This window comes from Epinephelus fuscoguttatus, linkage group LG14 (assembly GCF_011397635.1).
Source record: "Epinephelus fuscoguttatus linkage group LG14, E.fuscoguttatus.final_Chr_v1".
Lineage (NCBI taxonomy): Eukaryota > Metazoa > Chordata > Actinopteri > Perciformes > Serranidae > Epinephelus > Epinephelus fuscoguttatus.
In genome coordinates this window covers 33,925,748-33,946,727 of record NC_064765.1, presented here as the reverse complement: position 1 = coordinate 33,946,727, position 20,980 = coordinate 33,925,748, and the positions used below count along the sequence as shown (strand labels likewise).

At 39.9% G+C, this 20,980-nt stretch overlaps 1 protein-coding gene across 1 annotated transcript in view; it reads right to left on the bottom strand.

Annotated features, from left to right (window-relative positions):
- sntg2 (syntrophin, gamma 2) overlaps nt 1–20,980 on the bottom strand; it is a 158,879-nt gene that overhangs the window by 119,868 nt on the left and 18,031 nt on the right. The window contains exons 2-4 of the mRNA XM_049595365.1: nt 2,662–2,799; nt 2,490–2,546; nt 2,274–2,331 (exon numbers count right to left, since the gene is read on the bottom strand). Of these exons, the coding sequence (XP_049451322.1) occupies nt 2,274–2,331; nt 2,490–2,546; nt 2,662–2,799 (253 nt within the window). The remainder of the gene's footprint in view (nt 1–2,273; nt 2,332–2,489; nt 2,547–2,661; nt 2,800–20,980) is intronic.

The window sequence follows — 20,980 nt, the reverse complement described above, 5'->3', positions numbered from 1 at the left end:
AAACGGAGACTTTTCCCACATGCGCATTACGCTTCCAGTCACTAGGCATGCGTGAGAAAGTCGACCATCGCAACAACAATGGCAGACTCCCAAGCTCTATTGAATTTATCAACGCTTCCCCATCATAGCGTAGATTTACTGTAGCAACTCCACCTCGTCGTCCATCCAGACAAACATTCGTGCGGTTGCCATTTTATTTGTTTATACATCGCCGCTCTGTAGAAGGAAGCATATGTGCCCAGGCGCATGTTGTTTCATTACGAAGTCACACCGGCAACTACTGGCCTGGCATGTATACTACAGCGTTTTTGGTCATTTTTGCAGATCCGTGTGCACGGCGATTGTTATCAAAACGTTGTCGTCTAAACGCAGAACTTTTTTCAAAACGAAAATGAGAAATGATTCTGTTTTCAGTGGATTGTTTTCGTGTAAACATGGCCTTATCTTGAACATAGAAAAAAAAACATTAGGAACTTAGGGTCTTTATGCTAAGCTTGGCTAAACACCTCCTGACTCCAGCTCTATATTAAAGTAGCATAAAGTGGCACAGATTTTACACATGAAGTCCAGTTTACTCATCATAAAAAATACTACTCAGTATGTGCAGTTGTATATCATCTGTAGCTCTGGACAGTAGGGCCGTAACGGTACATGTATTTGTGTCGAACCGTTCAGTACGCGACTTTCTGTTCGGCACGACCCTGTACCGAATTATTGGGTGCAGGATATTATTTTATTTTATTTTGTTTTATTTTAATTCCGTTTTTGCAAGCCGAACCATTTAAAATATCTAGTTCCCCGACAGACATAATTGAGTGACGGACCGAGTCCGACCGTAAATCTCCGCTTTCACTTTGTGCAGCGCATTCTCGCATTTTGACAACATGGCAAGTGAGCCTGACAAACCTGAAGACCCACCCACAAACCTTAAGTCCTTCGTTTGGGAACACTTTGGTTTCAGGGTAAAATACGAAGATGGAAATAAACAAGTTGACAAGACAAAAGCAGTGTGCCGACACTGCAGAACAGCGGTCGGGTATGTACTTGGAAACACATCTAATATGCTAACGTATCTAAAGCGACACCACTCGAGTTTGAACGTTAACCGGCACGACTAGAAAAAGCAATCTGGTGCAAACTACTATATCGTCATTGTTTAAAAAGAAAGAGCGTTTCCCTGACCATTGCGCTAAAGAAATAACCAACGCCATTGGAGTTGAGTAAAATTGTTTAAGCTGCACTTTAGATATAAGCATGTTTTGTTTACTGCACTTTAACAAAGTGGGAAAGCTAAGTAAGTTCCTAGTAAAACTGTTTAAGCAGAAATTTATATTTATATTTTTCATTCAAAAAATGTGTTAAAAAAACAGCAGGATTTTATTTTTCACTTTTATATTTCTATTTTCATTCAAACAATGTGAAAAAGCAGGATTTTATATATATATTTGTTTCAATCAAAAATTGTGTAAAAAGAGTTAACTGCTGTGGTGGTATGTTTTAATAAGGTTACCAATAAGTAAAAGATATTTAATAGTTGTCTATTTTTTTCATTACTGTACCGAAAAAAAACGAACCGTGACTTGTGTACCGAGGTACGTACCGAACCGTGATTTTTGTGTACCGTTACACCCCTACTGGAGAGAGCTTCCTAAAGTCTGAGAAAATAACCCTGATAATGTCATCAGGGTCTGGAGACCACAAAATCTATAGCAGAAAGTCTGCATAACAAACTAGGGTTTGAGAGATGTGAGCATTTACCAAGAAAGGAAGGCCCGCAAGAAGATGGTTCTGTGTTTGAATAAAAGGAGAAGCAGGCTCTGACAATTCTGACTGGACTATTGCATTCTCTCACAAATGTTCCCAATTTGGAGGAAATGTAATTATGAATTGCTGGGGTACCCTCTTTAAAACTGCAGTTTATAGCAGAATCATCATCTTACTTTCTTGGACAGAATGCAAAATTGCATGTTAAAATCTTGAACTATTCTGCTCCGTCCCAAATTTAACCAATCTCTTCACTCCTCTGACACTTCCTCTCTTTGATTTTCTCTTTGATTATGTGCTAACCCAGAGCTTATCGCTACAAGAAATTATTGATGCTCTCAAAATGCTTAAAGTTTCATAGTCAACTTAAATGCCACCTGTAAAATAACCAGTGTCTCTTTCTAATTTCATTAACATTTCCATAATCAACGTGATTAATGACATTTAACACTGCATTGAAAACCATTTTCAAGTCCACATTGCAGTAGTGAAATACAACACCTTCTTACCTACTTGATCTTTAAAAATCTTTGAAATAACCACGGGCACGTTGTGCTCTGCGCCTCCCTGAAAAGCAGGAGAGAGAGATGAAGATGAACGTTGTTGAGTTTCACTGGTGATATTTGCTGCCAAAACTACTTTCTAAGACAAACAGTCATCTCTGCAACCCAAAGCCTTTGTCATTTCCACTTTAGTCTCTCCATAATCAAAACTTTAGTGCTTACTTTGATGCTTAAGCCCAGACTGCCAGTCGCTTGTCTTCTCAGTACAACAGTTCTGTGCTTTAGAAAATGGGAGTTTCTTATTGGCAATAGGATATTGTGAACATTGAAACAGTATTCTGGAGTCATGCAGTATGAATTACAATGCAAGTCTGGAGCCCTCGGGCGCACTTACATTTACTTGGGATTCACTTCCACTTGTGCAAACCACATCCAGCTTCTGTATGGTTAATACCTCTTTGGTCAATTTCAGGCAGACATCATAGGTATTGTTGGTCTCCTCATTGTACAGCAAAGCAATTCCAGATTTTGTCTGTTGGAATTGAGAAGAGCATTAACATTTTGCCAAGCAGAGCAATTATGTTCACAATGAACATTTTAATCCTCTTTCCTCAATATGTCATTTGTGTACCCAATTCTTCTGGTCTAGTTTTGGGTTAATTGGTTTGACTCAACATTGTAAAGCATGAACCTTTGTGTAATAGAAAAAAAAACGATTGCATGCTTTGATTTTCACATCTTTACCTTATAAAAAAAAAGAATACACAAAAGTTCAGGAAATTGCACTCAACACTTAGAAGACAGAAATGACAACAACAGGCGATTCAGATAAAAGAACACAGTGGTGGTATAAAGTGTGACATATGTGCTATCTCTGAGTAGGTGAAGATTCCACAGATACACATAATAGAGGGAAGTTTAATCCTACCCTCGAATTTCATGAATTATTCTCTGATCTATCATTGCTCTGTCTCTATCTGCAAACACCTAAAGTCACAACCAAACCCTTGAGCAGCTCTAATAAATAAGAAATAACCTGAACTTTTTTGTCTAGAGATTAAGACTGCCAGCTGGAGTTTTCAAGTTCTACAATGCCCTTTGTCACTAGAGCTCAGTGAATCCTAACCTTTTTCTGTCTAATGTACCCCACGCTCTTATCAGATGAGCTTAAGTCTGTATCATCAAGGCGACATGACCTTGTCCTAATGTGTTTTTTCTGAACTGAATTTAAACTGGATTTTATTTGCACATCTTATTCTGAAAATTCAAACCAAGGCTCGGTATAAAGGCCTTTTAAAGCAAGGTGTAGATCTTTGAGGACTACTGGACTAGGATTGGGTACCGAAACTCAGTACTTTTTGTACTTGGTACCGATTCACGTCGGTACTACCGAGTACCGATTCACTTAAAATGAAACGGTGCCAAATTTCGGTACCTGAGGTGGAGGCGGAGCGAGGGTGCATGATTCGCACCTCAGACTCAGCAACAATGGCGACAAAAACAATTTGCAGACAAAAGTTAACGTGCAGCACTGTTCCTAAATGTTCTCAATAAAATGTTGAAACTGACAAGTTTAGACTATGGACCCGAACGATGCATAGTGCGTCCAAATTCACACCCGTTCTTCTCTGTGGATTTTCTCTGCGACCGTGCGTCATAGCGAGAAGCCTATCAGCGGAAACAGCAGAATTGTAGCTTTCCGACAAGACCAAGCACTTGTCGGTAATCCAATGTTTTCGCAGCGAAAAATTACAATAACATGATGTACAACAGAGCTTTCATACAGCTTTGCACACACATTATTGTTGGATGGATTACTCACGAATGCAGGCTCACACAGAAATGCCACGCATATCACATGAAAGCGCAGGACCACACACATCATTATGCTGTCATCCCATCACGCTATAAATCCAGATCAATTGTCTACAATATAAAAACCTGACGAATTTCTTTGCAATCCATTATACAGATCTTGTTATCAGTCACTTCATATAGTGAGGAATATCGTATCTTACCACGTCTTAGGCTTGTGTGTGTTTCTCCCTGTCTATCCACATTTGTAGTCCGGCTTTCAAGATGCAAATATCTCCATATTGTCCAGTTGATACTCCATCAAACTTTGTATGACAAGACCAGCCACTTCACCTTTGCGCACCCAGACAACTGCAGCCTAATAATTATGCATGCTGACAGGGCCGTAGTCACCATATACATTGAGGGGGACACGTGCCCCCCCCCCCCCCCCCTGCCCAAAATGCCCCCCAATATATAACTGAAACTGAAAAACAACTATTATCTTGGAGGACATCATTGCACTTGGTTGATTATTTTTCTATGATCTTAGATGTAAATATTGCATGTTTCTTTCAGATAAAACACATTTTTGACTTGTGAATGAGTCAATGGAATTTCTTGCAATAATGAAAAAATACTGGCAATAATGTCCACCTGGCACAAACCACATGTTTTGGACAACTGTGAAGTCACAGAATGTCCCAGCATCATGGTTCCTATATTGCCAGATTCCAGAGTCTCCCCTCTTCATATACGGCAGAATATGTCTACTTCCAACTTGCTATGGTGAGATACATGTAAAAATGTAAGAATTTAGGCACACAGATTTGTTTTTTTCATTGATATAAAAATTAATATAAAATACAGGCACATAGGACATGAAATGATGGCAAATCTGGTTAGCCCACATTGTCCTGAAAAAAATCTCTATGTAGCCTTTACAATGACTGTGATATGAGCTTAAAAGTAAAGGCAGTAAAAATACCCCAAAAAGGCCTAGGGCCCATAGGGTTAAAAAGTACCGAAATAAGGTAACGTTTGGTACCGGTACCGAATTCCAGATACCGGTACCAGTACCGTATCGGTTCAATTATGAACAGTACCCAACCCTATACTTGACAAAGTTTGCATTTCTACATTTACAACCCAATCGCCAGACTAAATGCTGGCATTATACATTTCTGCAAACCATGGATATGTTACTTTTTTACATCATTATGTAGCAGATACCTTCAAAATCTACATTTCTTTACCTTTCAGCAAGGCTGTTGTTAATGCGTAGGTTTCAGCACATAAGCCACTTGGTTATGGATAGGCAGCAATTATATTTCAGCTTAAAATAGCGGGTTTTGGTGGCACTATTCCTACTGGAAACACAGCAAAAAACAACCACTTCTTGTGACACTATTCTGGCTGGAAACAGGGATTTCTCAGTAACAAGCAACACCTTTTCGTGGCCCTGTCTCCAGTGGAAAAACAGCAGCGGGTTGCTAAGAACGCCCATGTTTGGTGGCTAAAAAGCTGCTGAAAATGCAGCCAAGACTTGCTAAGAAGAAAAACGGTTTTGCTGTTCGTGGTTCTCAAACTGTGGTCTGAAGCTTGGCAGACATCTCACCTAGCTGTAACGCCATCCACCACCCCCTTCACCTCCCCATGACAAAGTCATCTCATACACTACATAACTTTAGAAACATCGATATGATACTTCATATGATACATATGAAATGGACCAATTTGGCATCGGCTGTGGTTTGCAGAAACATATAATGCAAACATCTGATTCTGATGACGGGGCTTACTATTACCATTAACAACTATTCACACACTCTTGTGGTCTTCAGGTTGTAACATCGTAGTCAGGCTGGTGGTTAACATGTCCTGTGCAGTCAACCTTTGGTGTTTTGGTTTGGTAATTGGTTTAAACCAAATCATAATCTTTTGTGTAGCCATGCTATCAGCGTGGCTTCGTGGAAGGCAATGTCAGTTAGATGGTTTACCATTTTGGTCCAATCTGAAATATCTCAGTAATTCTTGGGTGAATAACCAAAGGATTTTGTACAGAGATTCAAGTTTAGTAGAGGTGGGAATCACTGGAGACCCCACAATACGATATCATCATGATACCCAAGTCATGATATAATATTATTGCAATTTGTAACGCTTTGAGATATGCAGAGTATATATATTTTATCTAATAAAATAAGGTTTCTAATCTGTTCATCTCAAATGGGTTCATATCCAATTAGTGGACAAAATAAAAGAAACACTCATATAATGCAGTCCAATACACCACCACAAGCAGTGGCCCTAAAAGTTACTATAAACTTGAATCAGCATGTTTTTGAAGTCTCACCTGAAACGAGCCTTAGAACCTTCACATAGATGTGATTTATTGCAATATATTCTTTTGTTGTTTCAGTTATTGTATCCACCCACTCTTTCATTTGATATTGTTGCAGGTTTTACTCTACAGGTTCCCCTTTTGGCTGAACTGTTATCAAAAGCCTCCTACGACATTGTTGACAATAAGCAGTTCTTTATGTAGAGCACCTTACCATTTTACAAGCCTTTTATCAGTGCTTTTCATTTACTTATGAAGACTGTTTCTTTACTATTACATTTTTGGCATTTATGTGGAAGCTATCCACTTGCGGACAGGCATCCTTAAAGACAGTTCTGGGCCTTGAGATTCTTTTTACATGACTGATTATTTGAAAGAAAGCCAGGGACCGGGAACATCTTTTTTTTAACTAGAAAAGCAATTTTAAAAATGTATTTTATTCACTTTGTGTATTTCAAATAATTGTGCGACTGCCTGGACTGTCTTGATTCAACCTTAATGGTGCCAGACTGAAGTACTTATAAGACAGCCTTAAAAGCAGAGCAAGGTAATTAGACAGTGATCAGTAGAAGGACAAAAATGAAAATGTTAATGTAATTTATTGTCCCACCGTTCTTTTGCAGGCAGATTTCTGTAGAATAGCAGATTGACCTTTTCATATATTATGTACTCTTAAGGGGTCAGAGTGGGTGAAAAAGATGGTAATCAGTACATGAATGATGTCAAACAATGTTTTTTTAAGAAACTTTAGAATGAAGGTCGTGTTCTGTTCCTGCCAAACAAGACAGAGTATAAATTAAGGCCTCTGGTCGGGAGCTGGGCAGCACAATTAAGCACTGACCAGTTTCATCTACCATTACGTTTCACAATTAACAGGTAGGGCTGGGCAATATATTGGTATTATATAGATATCATGATATGAGACTAAATACTGTCTTAGGTTTTGGATCTTGTAAGTATTGTCTTTATCTGGTAAAGACTGGCTGCATTACAGTAAAGTGTTGTCATTTTCTGAACTTACCAGACTTAACCTAGCTGTTCTATTATTTGCCTTTACCCACTTAGTCATTAAATCCACATTACTCATGATTATTAATCAAAATCAAAAACTAATAACCAACCCTACAATACTGTCACAATACCAATAAAGGTATCTGATCAAAAATATTATACTTGATTTTCTTCATATCGCCCAGCCCCTTTAACATGTAACAATTACATGAGTGGGAAGATCCTAACTTAAAGTTTTATTGCTATTTTGCCTGGCACTTGGCCAGTTTTAGGTGGTTTGAGGAACATTTTAATCCAAAAACAAGATGGTTGCTTCTCCTGTGTTTGAGATCAGAGTTGCCTCGCATTCAGATATAAACCCTCTGATTGGTTGACAGACTCAAGCCAAGGAATAATGAACAGCAAATGGACAGCTAACAACAATGACTGTTGTCAACATGGAAAAATGGATAAACAATCACACAGACATTCAGTGTGAGATTGATCATTATGTTATTTTACAAAAAAGACACCACAGATCAAGGCTGGATGACAAAGCTTCTGAAAGGGATATGAACACATTGAAGACCCCGTTAGAATGGCACAAAGGTTAATGTTAGCTTCTGGGCAAAAAACAGTAATCATAGAAGGTCTCCTACATGTAGCGTTCCAGAGATATTTAATGTCAGTAATGTTATGTTATATAGGACAACCTCAACTTCAATTAACTTACAGTACACAGTTTATTCTCAGATAACTTCACATTAGACATCACAATTATTTTTCATTTGCGCAATCTGACAACTGCGTGAGGCATTCAACTTGCCCAAACACAGAGTTGACTTGCCCCAGGGAAAGTGAATGTCAAGTTCTGACAATTTTTAACAAGGAGAGACGATGCAGCTATACTAGCAAAACAACCAGGTAATATTGTGGTAGACTTCTTCACAGTCACATGACAGCATTGAGACATTTTTTTACGACACTATCGCCAAAATTCATTATATTGTTACATCCCTAACTAAAAGTGTAATGAACTGTAATGACCTTACCAGTTTTGCCTTGTGGTACAGCAGAGGGTGCTTAAAATTCACTATCTTGACCTAGTGCATTCCCTATTGACCTATCAGTAACTAGGGTATTGTTACTCTTTACCTTTAAGATACTGACCAAAAGAAACAAGTACCAAGCAGTATCAAAAAATGTTAAGTCAAGATCACCAGGGATCTGATCCCGGACTGCTGCAACTCCCCTCTTTCTGTTGCTGCCTTCTCCCAAGCCACACTCCTTCTGGCGAATGGTCAGCATGACATCTGCCTGGTTATCATGAGCTGACGCAGCAGTAGGCTAACAACCAAGACCTTAAACCATCCCAACAAACTCACACCAACATCTAAAAAATTATTTTGTTAACTTGTTAATAACTGTTGGGTTACATTAGCTGTGTGATGCTAACATAACAGTTAGCCCTGTCAGACTGTATGCAGCCAGGTGGACTCTCACCAACTGTCCCCAGGACAGAGATGGCAGTGTTGTCACCTCTTTTCCAATTAAAGTAGCTAGTACTAGCTCCAAAAGTCACTAAAAGTCACCTGATGATGTCATATGCTTTCCAATTAAAGTAGCTAGTACTAGCTCCAAAAGTGGCTAAAAGTTGGCAGATGATGTCATTCGCTCTCCCATGAAAGTAGCTAGCACTAGCTCCAAAGGTCGCCAGATGATACCATGTGCTCATCTGCATATTGGTGACATCATCACACAGAAATTTGCTTAGCTAGCAACTCTTCTTCTCTTCTGAGATGCTACCAAAACTTTTTAATTATAACTATACTACATGCCACTCATTCATATTATGAGTATGGAATAAAGTACCCTTTTGGTGTTGGTATCACTTTAATAGTGCTGGTATTGGTAATGGTATTGTAATGTTTTAAACAATACTCAGCCCTATCAGTAACCTATTCAAAAATATAAATGGAGGAAGTCACTTGAGAGCAATGCCGAGCTGATCAGACAATCGCGACTCAAAGGCATCTGAGGAGCAGTAGGTGAAATATTTGAGTTTTACATCAGGAGGTTGGGGCCATTACGCTACATGGGTTGCATTCAAATTAAGCTAATTACATGTTGGTTTGACTTGGTTCAAACGTATCTTTTTTGAAAAAGTGACAGTCCTCATCAACATTTATAGGCTCTACAGTATGACATGCTGCGGTCAGCAGTGCAACGGAGGTTGACAGTGCATCTCCTGGCAACGCCAGCCCTCAGATGTTAGTAACAGCTGCCATGGAAAACGCCCACCCACAGACTTGAAACTTAGACACTGCTTCCTTTTTTTAATGAGAAAAACATGCACAATAGTGGTTGGTATTATATATTATACTTCCTTATCTTCAGTGATAATACATCCAAAATCAATGCTCTGTTGTCTTTGCTGGGCAGCTAATTAAAGCAGTGTACTGATGCTGGCTTTGGTGTTTAAATAATGGTGTGTATTATGAGATTTAAAGAATAACGTTGCTGGGCTTCATGAATGCAACACATGACTGTACTGACAGGAAGAGCTTTAATGGGATTCCCTAACTGATGGCCTAAAACATCTTATTACCCATGGGTTGAATTTTTGTTTGATTTTAATGTAGTATGAGTGCTTATCGTCATGTGTTTAAGGACAGGGCCCCTCAAGGTTGAAATCCATAGTGTGGGAAAAATCCATGGGAAGTGGAAACGGATGTCCCCCCCAAAAAAGGAAGCCGCTCTTGGGCTTATCATGTACCAGCCCTGTGCTTCTGCCAGCTTGTTCATGTGTGACTGTGTGCAGGCATGTAAGACCACAAAGCATATATTCTGGAGACTATGGTGCTGTCTTGCAAGCTCGTCTCATTTGCGTAGATTGAAAACAATAGAGGGAATCAAAGCCGCCTTGTGGGACACCTGTACATAAAACAATCTCGTTAAGCCACCACGCTGGTCGCATATTCTCCTTAGGCAGTCTGTCAGAAATTCTTTAATCCATTGGAAAAGAAAAACACCTTCAACATGCAAATCACACAGCCGCTGCAGAAGCAAATGTATTTGCAATATATTCAAAGCTGAATTGAGTTAAAATCGTGTGACAGCATATCATATTCATCATGCTGACTGTGGTCAAATTGTGTCCTCTTTTCCCTTAAATCCTGCCAGCCAAACTGTGGGGGGGTGAAGCTAACAACCTAACGCAGTCCAGTACAACAGCTCTGCATTAAATTCATTTCTGTGTTTGTGAAGCTTAAAATGTCCATGTTTTGTTGTTTTAAAGGCAGTAATTTTTGATGAATCCTCTGGTAAGGTCAGATTAGTTTCAGAGGACTGTGAGACCCGAGCTGCTATATTTACAAAGTGCTGTGATGAAGTGACCTTTGACTGATGAATATTCTTAATGGCAGCCTGGCCTGTTGCAGCCTGGTGCAACAAGCTATAATTGAAACACAGCCTTTTTATCTCTGCACTTAAAATATTCACTGGTTGCTGGTATCTGAGAACTGACCCCCGACCCAGTCTGTGCCAGGTCTCATTTAGCCGAGTCTAGTCTGATCAATTTGAGCAGAGTCCCATTCTACTTCAGACTCCAAGTGGACTCGGCTGCTCATTAATTCGTGATGCATCATGCTCTCTCTCTTTTTGTGTCTATTTGGGTTGACTGTATTGTAGTCCAAGTCTAATTATACTCAGGTCTAGTGATGGGCAGACCGATTCTTTTCACAGTATGGGTTACATCAAATCGATACATGTAAATATATTGGGTTTTTACAAAGTATAGTGTCAGTTCCTCTGTGACATTCCATTATAGTATATGCAGGTTGTAAAACTAGTGCTCCCCACCCCAAACAACTCTTAAATGCATTACCAGTGATCATGTATGTATAAGTTTACATTATTAAAGATAGAATATCTGGGGCGTTGGTGGCTTAGTGGTAGAGCACTCCCTCTCTCTATCCCCCTTTCACACTTGTCTGTCCTATCAAATAAAGGCTAAAAAATGCCCCAAAAAATATCTTTAACAAAAAAAAAAAAAAAAAAAAAGATAGAATGTTCATTGTAATATAGTGTTTCAGCATCCCACTTGTATGTATTGGTAGGCAACGTAAGCTCAATTGGAAGTTACAGAAACGTCACTGACCAATGATCCGTCATTTTTTGAGGGGCAAGTAGAAGACATCCCAGTGTGTCTGTGTCTTCATGTCGCCCATATTTGTGCATGTTTTCTGAAAGCTTACAGATATGAAGAAACTAAGCAGTACCACCAGAGATCATGGAGGCAGCGTAGCTTAGTTCAAGCAGGACATGACCAAAGGACACGACAAAGACATTTTAAAAATGGCATACTGAAACAAATGGGGCATATCGTGAAAGGAATTCTCCATCTACACATTACGTTCCCCCAATCCCAAATGGATCCCTTACAGACTCGTTGACTCAAGCCCTAAGCCCTTACAAACCTAGGACCAATTCCATTTCTTCCCCTCAGCCCTTGTCTTGGCCGTTCCCCTTGGTTTTGCGTGTTCATGTGAGGGAAAGTGGTGACCCAACCTGACCCAATTCTCCGTCAGGTTAGCTCTTAACCTGACAGAGAATTGGGACACCACTTCCCCCCAGAAACGGAATTGGTCCTAGCTTAAGGCTTGAGTCAACAAGTCAGTAAGGGATCCATTTGGGATTGGGGGAATGTATTTAATGATCTCACAGACTAACACCGTCTACAAAGCTGCTTCCATTAAGAGTTTCAACATTACGTCTTCCTCCACCATCGTCATTTTTGTTGTTATCAGAAACTTTTGACTCCGCCCTCTGGTGCCATCTAATGGATGAATCTATGCAAGATACTGGATGCATGAAAGTATGAGGGCAGTGATGGTTACAACATTTGAAAAGAATATATCATTTTTTGTACGTGAAGGGGGTATGACCCCCTTCAAAGGCTTAACGTAAAGTAAATTGTGAGTCATTGGTTTTCAAGTTAAGTATATTTTACAATTTTGTCAGGACAATTTTAAAGTGATTCTTCATTTCTGACTTCAGTCCCAGTCATGTGACACTAATTCCAGCCAGACATCAAAAGCTAGATACTATGTTCGTCCAACACATTTCATGACTTTAAAGTATTGAAATTCTGTTCAGTTTTCTAAAGTTCACCACCATTATCCCTGCTTTTACCCTTTTGGGTACACGATATCCTCAAGAAAAGGAAACAGTTTGGTGAATATCACCATTTATTTAGCGAGTTGTGTCTGGATGATGAGCGCCTCCAGTCCTACTTTCGGCTAAACAGGTGTCAGTTCAAGCATCTTCAGCTCCAAGCATGTGCTCTCTGGTGCTTATTGCTACACTGAGGTATAGAGGGATTGTATAGCTCCTTGTAATTATACACAGTCAGGATGAACCATTCGTCGTCACACTTGCATTGCCATTGTGTTTACACAATTTACCTTAGCTACTCTCAACAACAAAACATGAATGAAGTTGACGTGATAGCAAAGCCCGCCTCTTGCTTGATTCCATGGATTTGATTGGCTGCCTGGGCCAAGTAAGAAGATGACGAAATGGTGCCACTGGTGCCTGACGCCCTAAAGTTCAGATTATTTCAGCTTTCAGCGTCTACAAACTCGTGTCTAAAAAGACACCAGAAAAAGAACGCGTGTCTAAAAAGACGCCAGAAAGACGCTCGTCATAAAAAATGCTTGAAAACCAGTCAGATGCACCGTATCATAGGGAATCAATTGTTTTACTGGCGTCTCGTTTCTAGCGCTCCTTGTAGGTGTGATTGCCCCCTTACAGAGGGTGTAATATTGTTGGGTTTGTAAGGTCACGAAATCCTCAGTAGAATAGAAGATAAATAGAAGAATATGTACAATACTGAAGGAAAATCAAAGCTACACTTAAACAAAGTTGTCTGTATACATTATAGATGGTGAAAGCATGAATTGTGCCAGAGGGCGAACATGTATAGTTAATCCATTTAGTTGGAGGGTATCTCCACACACAGCAGGTGAGCAAACTCAGCATCAGTTAGACGCATTGCGTCAGCTTTCATTTGATACCTGCAATTCACTCCAAAACAACGTCAATTAGCAACAACTGCAAGTAATACGAAGAATAGTAAGAAAAAAAATAAGAAATATTCAAAGAAGATAAAAGATTGCAATTAACAATTCTGATGTTCGCACTGCTAATTTAAAGACGTGCATCTAATCAATCAGCTTAAAGGTTTTGTTTGTAGTTCTGTTTTTTAAAAAGATGAATAAATCTCAGTAGGGGTTGCTGAATGAGTTAAAGAACAGACAGAACTCAAAGCACACCTGCTGTGGAGATTTGTGCACTGACAAAGACAGGAGAAGGTCGAGGCTGGGTTTGGTTGACGTTGAAGGATCTCCTAAACATACTGAGTTCACACTCTCAGTCCTCTGTGAATCAGAGTGCAATTTGACCTGACAGTTGGTGATTAGCCAGATTTGTCACACTGGCTAGAGGAGTGCTTATAACCATGTCAGCAGTGAAGATCACATCAGTGGTGTGTCTGCAGAGGCTCTGTTTAGTCTTGTACTAAACGACAGACCAGGTACATATAGCAAAGAAGGTTATATAACATAATAAGATGGACACAAGAGGATAAGGATGGGGGTAAAAATCGATACAGCATAGTATCGCGATATTTTGTGTAGCAATACTGTATTGATACACGGAAGCCAAGTATCGATCTTCTATTATATACATTATTAGTTTTTGCAAAAACACAACCTTGGTACTAGAATAGTACAACCTTGGTACTAGAATAGTAAAATCATTTGCTTTTTCGGTCAACTAGATGGTGCTGACGTTTTCTTTCCTGGTGAGGTCAGCAGAGCAGAGGATTTGGCAGGAAGTTCATCAAAACAAAGATGGAGGCACCGGAGAAAGAAATCAGAAATGTGCCATTGGCATTTAAATCAAACATCTGGATTTATTATGGATTTTTTAACATGGAGGGAAAGAAGGACTTGGATATGACATGTGATTTGCAAGCAGCATCATATGATAATAAATACTCTTGCAACACTACAAACATGAGTGCTAACCTCACACACCACCATCCAGAGATAGCGTTAGCCACTGACAGCCAAGTTAAGGCTAAACACACTACGCCTTAAAATCAACCAACACTGAACACACTCAGCTTGACAAAACTACCCTCCAACTCTGAAAGAGCTAAGAAAATAACAGTCCATCACCTCCTTCATGTGCAAAGATCTGCCTCCGCACAGTGTTGTTGAAAACTAAGGCTTTTGTTACCTGCTAAAAACACTGGAACCCAGGTATGTGACTCTGTCTCAATGTTTTTTCACCAACACATCCGTACCCAAGCTCTACAGAGAAGTGAAGCATAAAGCTGAGGAATCTTTGAGTACAGCAGGAACAGTGGCATTAACTTGTGACGCCTGGACTTCAAGGTCAGTGGATTCATATGTGACTATAACAGCACATTATCTCACAGAGAACTGGCGACTGCTGTCTCACATTCTTTAAACCAGAGCAGTATACCAAAGTCACACTGGAGCAAACATTGCAGACCTCCTGCAAAATGCAGCACAAGAATGGGGGACTGTGGTTGAAACAGGCGATGCTTCTAACATAGGTGCTGCCATTCAATTAGTGGGATACCTGCTTGTGAAGTGTTTCGCTCGCATGCTTAATCTGGCCTCACAGCAGGCATTAAATCTGCCAACAGTTCAGTTTGTCAGGTGCATGCAGCATTTCTGACAGGTTTTATGACAGTGTTGGTCAGTCTGTCTGCTTTGCATCACGTTTTTTTTGCAATAAAAACGGTTAAAGTCAGATGAACAGACTGAAAACCTCTTATGAAGTTTTTTCTTTGGTGAAATAATTTGCAGTTGGAAAAAAGGTATCACAATACATCACAATGTATTCTATCTCAATACTCACGCCCCCCCTTGACGGCGCCACTGGCCGCGCACATGTGAGTTGTCGACCGTGACAACGTATGTGTCGGCTTCGTCGAGTGTACCAAGTGCAGCACGATGCTGGTATTAGGCGATAGAAGGGTTGTTTCATGATGTCTTTTTTAAATGACGATGCAATCGCGAGGTGTGGGGGGAGACAGCGCGTGTGTGGAGCATGCTGACGAGATCGAGGCTGAGTGAGAGGAGACTGACGGAGGCTGCTTAGTGAGAGAGCGGAGGGTGGGGGCGTACCGGGGGGTACTCGGGCGTACTATAAGCGGAGCGGACTCCGCGAGGAATGTCCGCAGTCATTCGGGCTTTCATAGTCGAGCGCACTTCCGCGTTGTAGTTTCCTGTAAAAATGTCCGTGAAAAATCCCCGCAAGGTGAAAAATACATGTCCAGCAGTCACTGGTGCGCGCGCGGTCGTAAAATCTGAGCTTTGCGCACACAGGGCTTGCGGACATCCGCTTTGAGCCCTCGCGGACCTCCGCGGAATCCATTCCTCGAATGTTCCGCCCGACTATGTTCGGGCCTTAACGCGCATGTCGCGGAGCGGTGAACAAACCAAACAACACAATGTCAGGAGAAATTGAAAAGATATGCCGTCTATGTAAAGTCAACTTGCTAATTAAGGAGCCATTACATGTTCAAGAGTTTTATAAAGCTGCTCAAACGCCAAAGAGAGACTATAAGTGAACGTTTCAGCGGCAACGCGTAAGCCCCCCCCCAGGCGATTTCACTAGATGGCGATAGGACGATAGGATATGGACAAGATCGCCCAACTCCAGCTGGTATATGACAACAAAAAGAAGAGGACCTCGACACTTAAGAGGCACATGACGAAGGCTTGCCATGGAAAGACAGACATGAGTCAGCCTTCAATGTCCACGTTCGTATCCTTAAAAAAAATGTCGGGTTTAAACCGGGCTCAGGCTCATAACATTACAGTAAAGGGACAGCCGCGCCGTGTTCGGACAGAACATGCACAGGCTCAGGTGGGGTAGGGCTGGATTTTTTGGGCCCGATCTAAGCTCTACTGCAGTACCCTGCCTTCAATTTCAATCCTCTTAATATGCTCATTGGTGTGGCAAATAATCGCACTGAGTCTGTTAGCTTGATGCTAACACATAGTAGGAATTAGTATTAACACGGTAAGGGAAAATAGTATGGCTAATGCAATCATATCCTCTTAAACAATTCATGTTATTTCACATGCCTAACATAAAACAATATGTGTGCTCATAATTACAGGCATATATTTTTTATGCTCTGTGAAAACGAACTAACAGCTGCTGACTTCACACTGTTAACTCAATATTATCATTATGATTTCTGTCCCACCCACTCCAGTTGACTTTTTTCGGGAGCTGTATTGCTCAAAAAATGTATCCACTGATTGACAGACGTGTCTTTCCCAATGTAAGTCAATGGGGAAAAGTATTTTTGGGCTGCAGGGCATCACATGACAGAACTAGGAAGTTGCACTACCACTGTTTGACCACTATGAAAATTGTCTTCATAGCCCTGGCTCACTTCCTGGGGACCTGCAGAATAAGGCTGCAATAGTATGAGATTTTCAAGATATCATAACCATCTCAGAAAATACTGTGGTTTCACAGTAACACAGTATTACCGAATTATTATCAGTCAGAACGATCCTTGAAGCAATTAAAATGGAAGGGTTATTTTTGGTTAAACAAATGTTTTCTTACTATATTTGAAACTTGAAACCATTTTTTTGTGTATAAAAAAGTGTGTGTAAAAAGTCTCCCTTGTAAGAATAACTAAAATAAAGTTGAGATTTTCTGTCCAGTTGCATTTTTTTCTCAATATTGTAGATAAGCAAATGTACACGGGGTGATAACTTTCAATTCTAATATCATCGTATACCTTGAACCCAGTATGCAATTGTTACTCTACTGCAGAATTCCTGAAAAGATGTTGGTTTATAATGGCCACCTTAAAACTTGTCTCTTTATTATACTCTATTCTTTTCTTTATCTTTAATTTATTCTTTTCTAGCTTTCTAATGTTAACAGCTAACAAGCAGGGCTCTGTAATGTTTACAAAATGTCGAAAGGCTACCAGTAACAATACCTGTACAAACATGATTGGTCAGTACAATACAAACTGAGAGCAGAATGCTTCCAGTATCAAAATCTTGTACCATTGCCCACAGATTCTGCATACATGGAGATTTTTGTTTATAGATTGCTGCTGCCATTACAAAAATATTTACCTATATACTAAGTTATACTGAGAAACTTTTCTTGATTTTATAAGATGCAAGATTTATACATGATAACAAGATATCTTTTATGTCACTAGAATATATTTTTCTTGTTATTCCTACAAACCAAACCACTCTATCATATCACCCTTTACCATATCACCCTTATCGTGTTGTATCATAAAACTTGCTTGTTATTTTACAAAACTTCTTTAAGACTCATGAAGAGGTGCACAAAACAGGCACTTGCTGCAGTTTGAGCAAATATCAAAACTCCAACACAAGCCAATTAACCCCACAGGACACCTTTCACTGCGTTTTTTCTCTTGTTTGAAACAACACTCGTGCAGTGCCCTGAAGCAGCTGTGCTCTGATCACAGCTGCTTGTGGTCAGCCAAGGCTCAGCTATCCCAACCAAGTGGAACTATTCAGCTATTCAGAGACGATAAAAATAAACTATTCTGGCCCCAAAGGAAGTGCATTCTGTACTCTCTCTCTCTGATTCAATATTGTAACTTTTAATAAAAACCAAGGATATTTCTGAGCAGAGAAAGGCATACAGAGCAATGAATTTTTGAGTTTGCTGGGGCCGTAGTTAATAGACTGGTTGGCAGACTAGTAGCCTGATTGGAATAATTAATCCAGACTGCTGGCCTCCACTCTGTAATTTACATTGTGTGCGGCTCACCAGATTTCATGGGATATCTAAAGTGTATTTGCTTTAGGCACAAAACAGAGAGGGGACTGCTTTTCCGTCTGAGCAAACAGCACAAGTATCAACAGTCTTCTTACAACAGGAAGCAACAAACAAGGTCCAAGAGACATGTCAGGATTTTTAGAAACAGTAGCACCTTTTAAATTGCGTGAGAGAGCGGCTGCAAACTGCCTCAACCATCAACTCGACTGTTTATAGTGTTTGTACCACGGTATCACAGCTGTGGTTCCAGTGGGAGGGGGTAAAGTACACTTTTCAGAGTTGAAATAAGTGAGTCAGAGTGAGATCTTACTTGGCTTGCTACAACTGAAGTGAAAGAAAATCATTGTGTATGCTCAGTGGATCCTAAGTGCCACGGTAAATTTTTTTTAGCTTAAAAAAAAAAAAAAAAAAAAATGTTGTTAAGAGCCATTCTTACTGACTATTTCAGTAAGTTTCACCTTCCAAGTTCACTGGAAATGAAGCACCTCTGTCAAGAACGCAGTGCCATCAACCACAGCACAATTTCCCTTAAGAGCTTAAACATTTCCACAACACTTTCACCAGCTCCTGCATCATTACCTAATCTTGCAGCCTGTCTTAAAAAAGTGGGGTTAGGATTCAATAGTGTTCTTTCAAATCTCTTATCAAATCTAATTAGAATTTGTCTTCACTCGCAGGTAACCAAAGTTATAAATAACTAAACCTAGAAGGTTCAATTTAGATCTGTAATCAGCTTTTGTTGTTGGAGAGGGTAGAAACTGTTTTTAGTAGCAGCCTAATTAATGTTCACAACCTGTAGCTACAATCTGTAAATGAGACAAGCAGCAAAAAAAAAAATGAATGTTGATTAAATGAGCCTGAAACACTGTCAAAGTACCTTCTCCTATTACTGGGATCCCAATGGATAACTATTAAGATGGTAAGCTTAAAACATTGATATCTTACAGACTAGAGCTGGGCCAATGGATGATACCATCATCATCAAACACTGAGCCCAACATCATGATTTATTTTTGCACTTGTAACTTTGGTAAACCATTTTTATCACAAAACTTAAGAACACTTTTGTATCACAGCGGACAAACACTCTCCCAAAAGGCAACAAGTCACAACAGGTTATAAAACTGAAAAGCATTGTTTATAATATGAAATTGAAAATAATAAATACAACAAAAATGCCAGCTGCTTTGGAAATATTTTTTTCCCTTTGTGCTTCCTCTACAGGTTGCTTGAAAGCAGCGGGGAGTAAACATTCGGCTTTGGTTTGTTTTTTCTCCGTCCTGGTAATCAGCACATCTGGGTGATGCCTTGAATGTGTGTTAGAATGTTGGATGTGTCTCCATTCACAGACTCTACAATGGTGGAGCACCATCTTTATCTAGAGAACGCTCTCTTTGTTGCTGTTGTAGCTGACCAGGAACCAGCAGGCTGATCTTCCACTTCCGTCATTTCATTTGCACTCACCACAGTGTGACTGACACACATGCCTGTGCTAACCTCAGCACCTGTTGCTAACAGCCCACGACAAAAGGTTTCTTGGGGCTGAACTTGCGCTTGTGATCTCTGCTTCTGCATTATGTGCATCAATGTAACGTCAGGTGCAGCAGTTCAACTATTTTGGTTGCTATGGAGCTCTGTCATTGCATGCTTTAAAAGTCAGTAAGTAATTCTGATTCATTGCACATATGGGTGAAGTGGTTTTTAAGTGACCAAAGTTGTCAACGTCATCATGAAGACTTTTCACTGTTGCTAATTACAAACACATCCGCTGAGCTAACTGCTGTATGCAAAAAGTTGGTAGTTTGCAGATTGGGTCGGTTTCTCATTATGAGCTGGGTAAGTGTGGATAGTCTAAAAAAAATAAATAAATAAATAAAAAAAATAAACCTCTCCAACAACAATATACTTGTCTATGATGTTGTTATACTGTAAACATCATCATATGCCAGTTTGGTACACATCCCACAATCCTAATGGAGTTTAACTTCACCTTCTGCATCTGACATGACAAAGCCAGCTACCACCTTAATCTCTGTTTTTCTCTTGCCTCTGTATGAAATGTAAATAAAGTCCTGTAAGCACATGTGAGCTGGGTACCTTTGAGTGGATGACACTTGAAAAAATACAGTTCATTCAGTCATTAGCACTCTGCTGGTGTTGTTGCACAAAACTACACACTAGAATTAAGTGGCAGAGTGTTTCTTTTCACTTGTAAGCAATCTTTCAACAACAGCCAAACATTTCATTTTAGTTGCTTAAGAGTTACAGTTAATTTTGTACAGCTGATATAATCTACTAACATTTGCCATTTAAAGTGGATACCTGACTGTCAGCCCCAGCTAAAAATGTGAAGCCTACTGACGTTACCCAGGTATAAAAAAAAAATTACACAAACATTTTTTAAAAAACGGTTTGAGGGGAGTAGAAGCTACGTAAGGAGATTGGTCTGTATCGGAACTTAAATACGACGAGAAACTGCATTCAAAATGTAACAAGCTGTCAGAGTTCAACCCTATGCAGATGGCCCTTGTGTCGATACTAGTTCTAATGCGTGTATTATAGGGCTGGGCAAAGGGTTGGAAATTGTCACTGTGGCTGATGGACTCAAAAGTTCACCAGCCACTGTAGAGTTCTATTGTGTTTTTGGCTGGTGAGTAAAGAAAATCTAGCAGCCACTTGCATA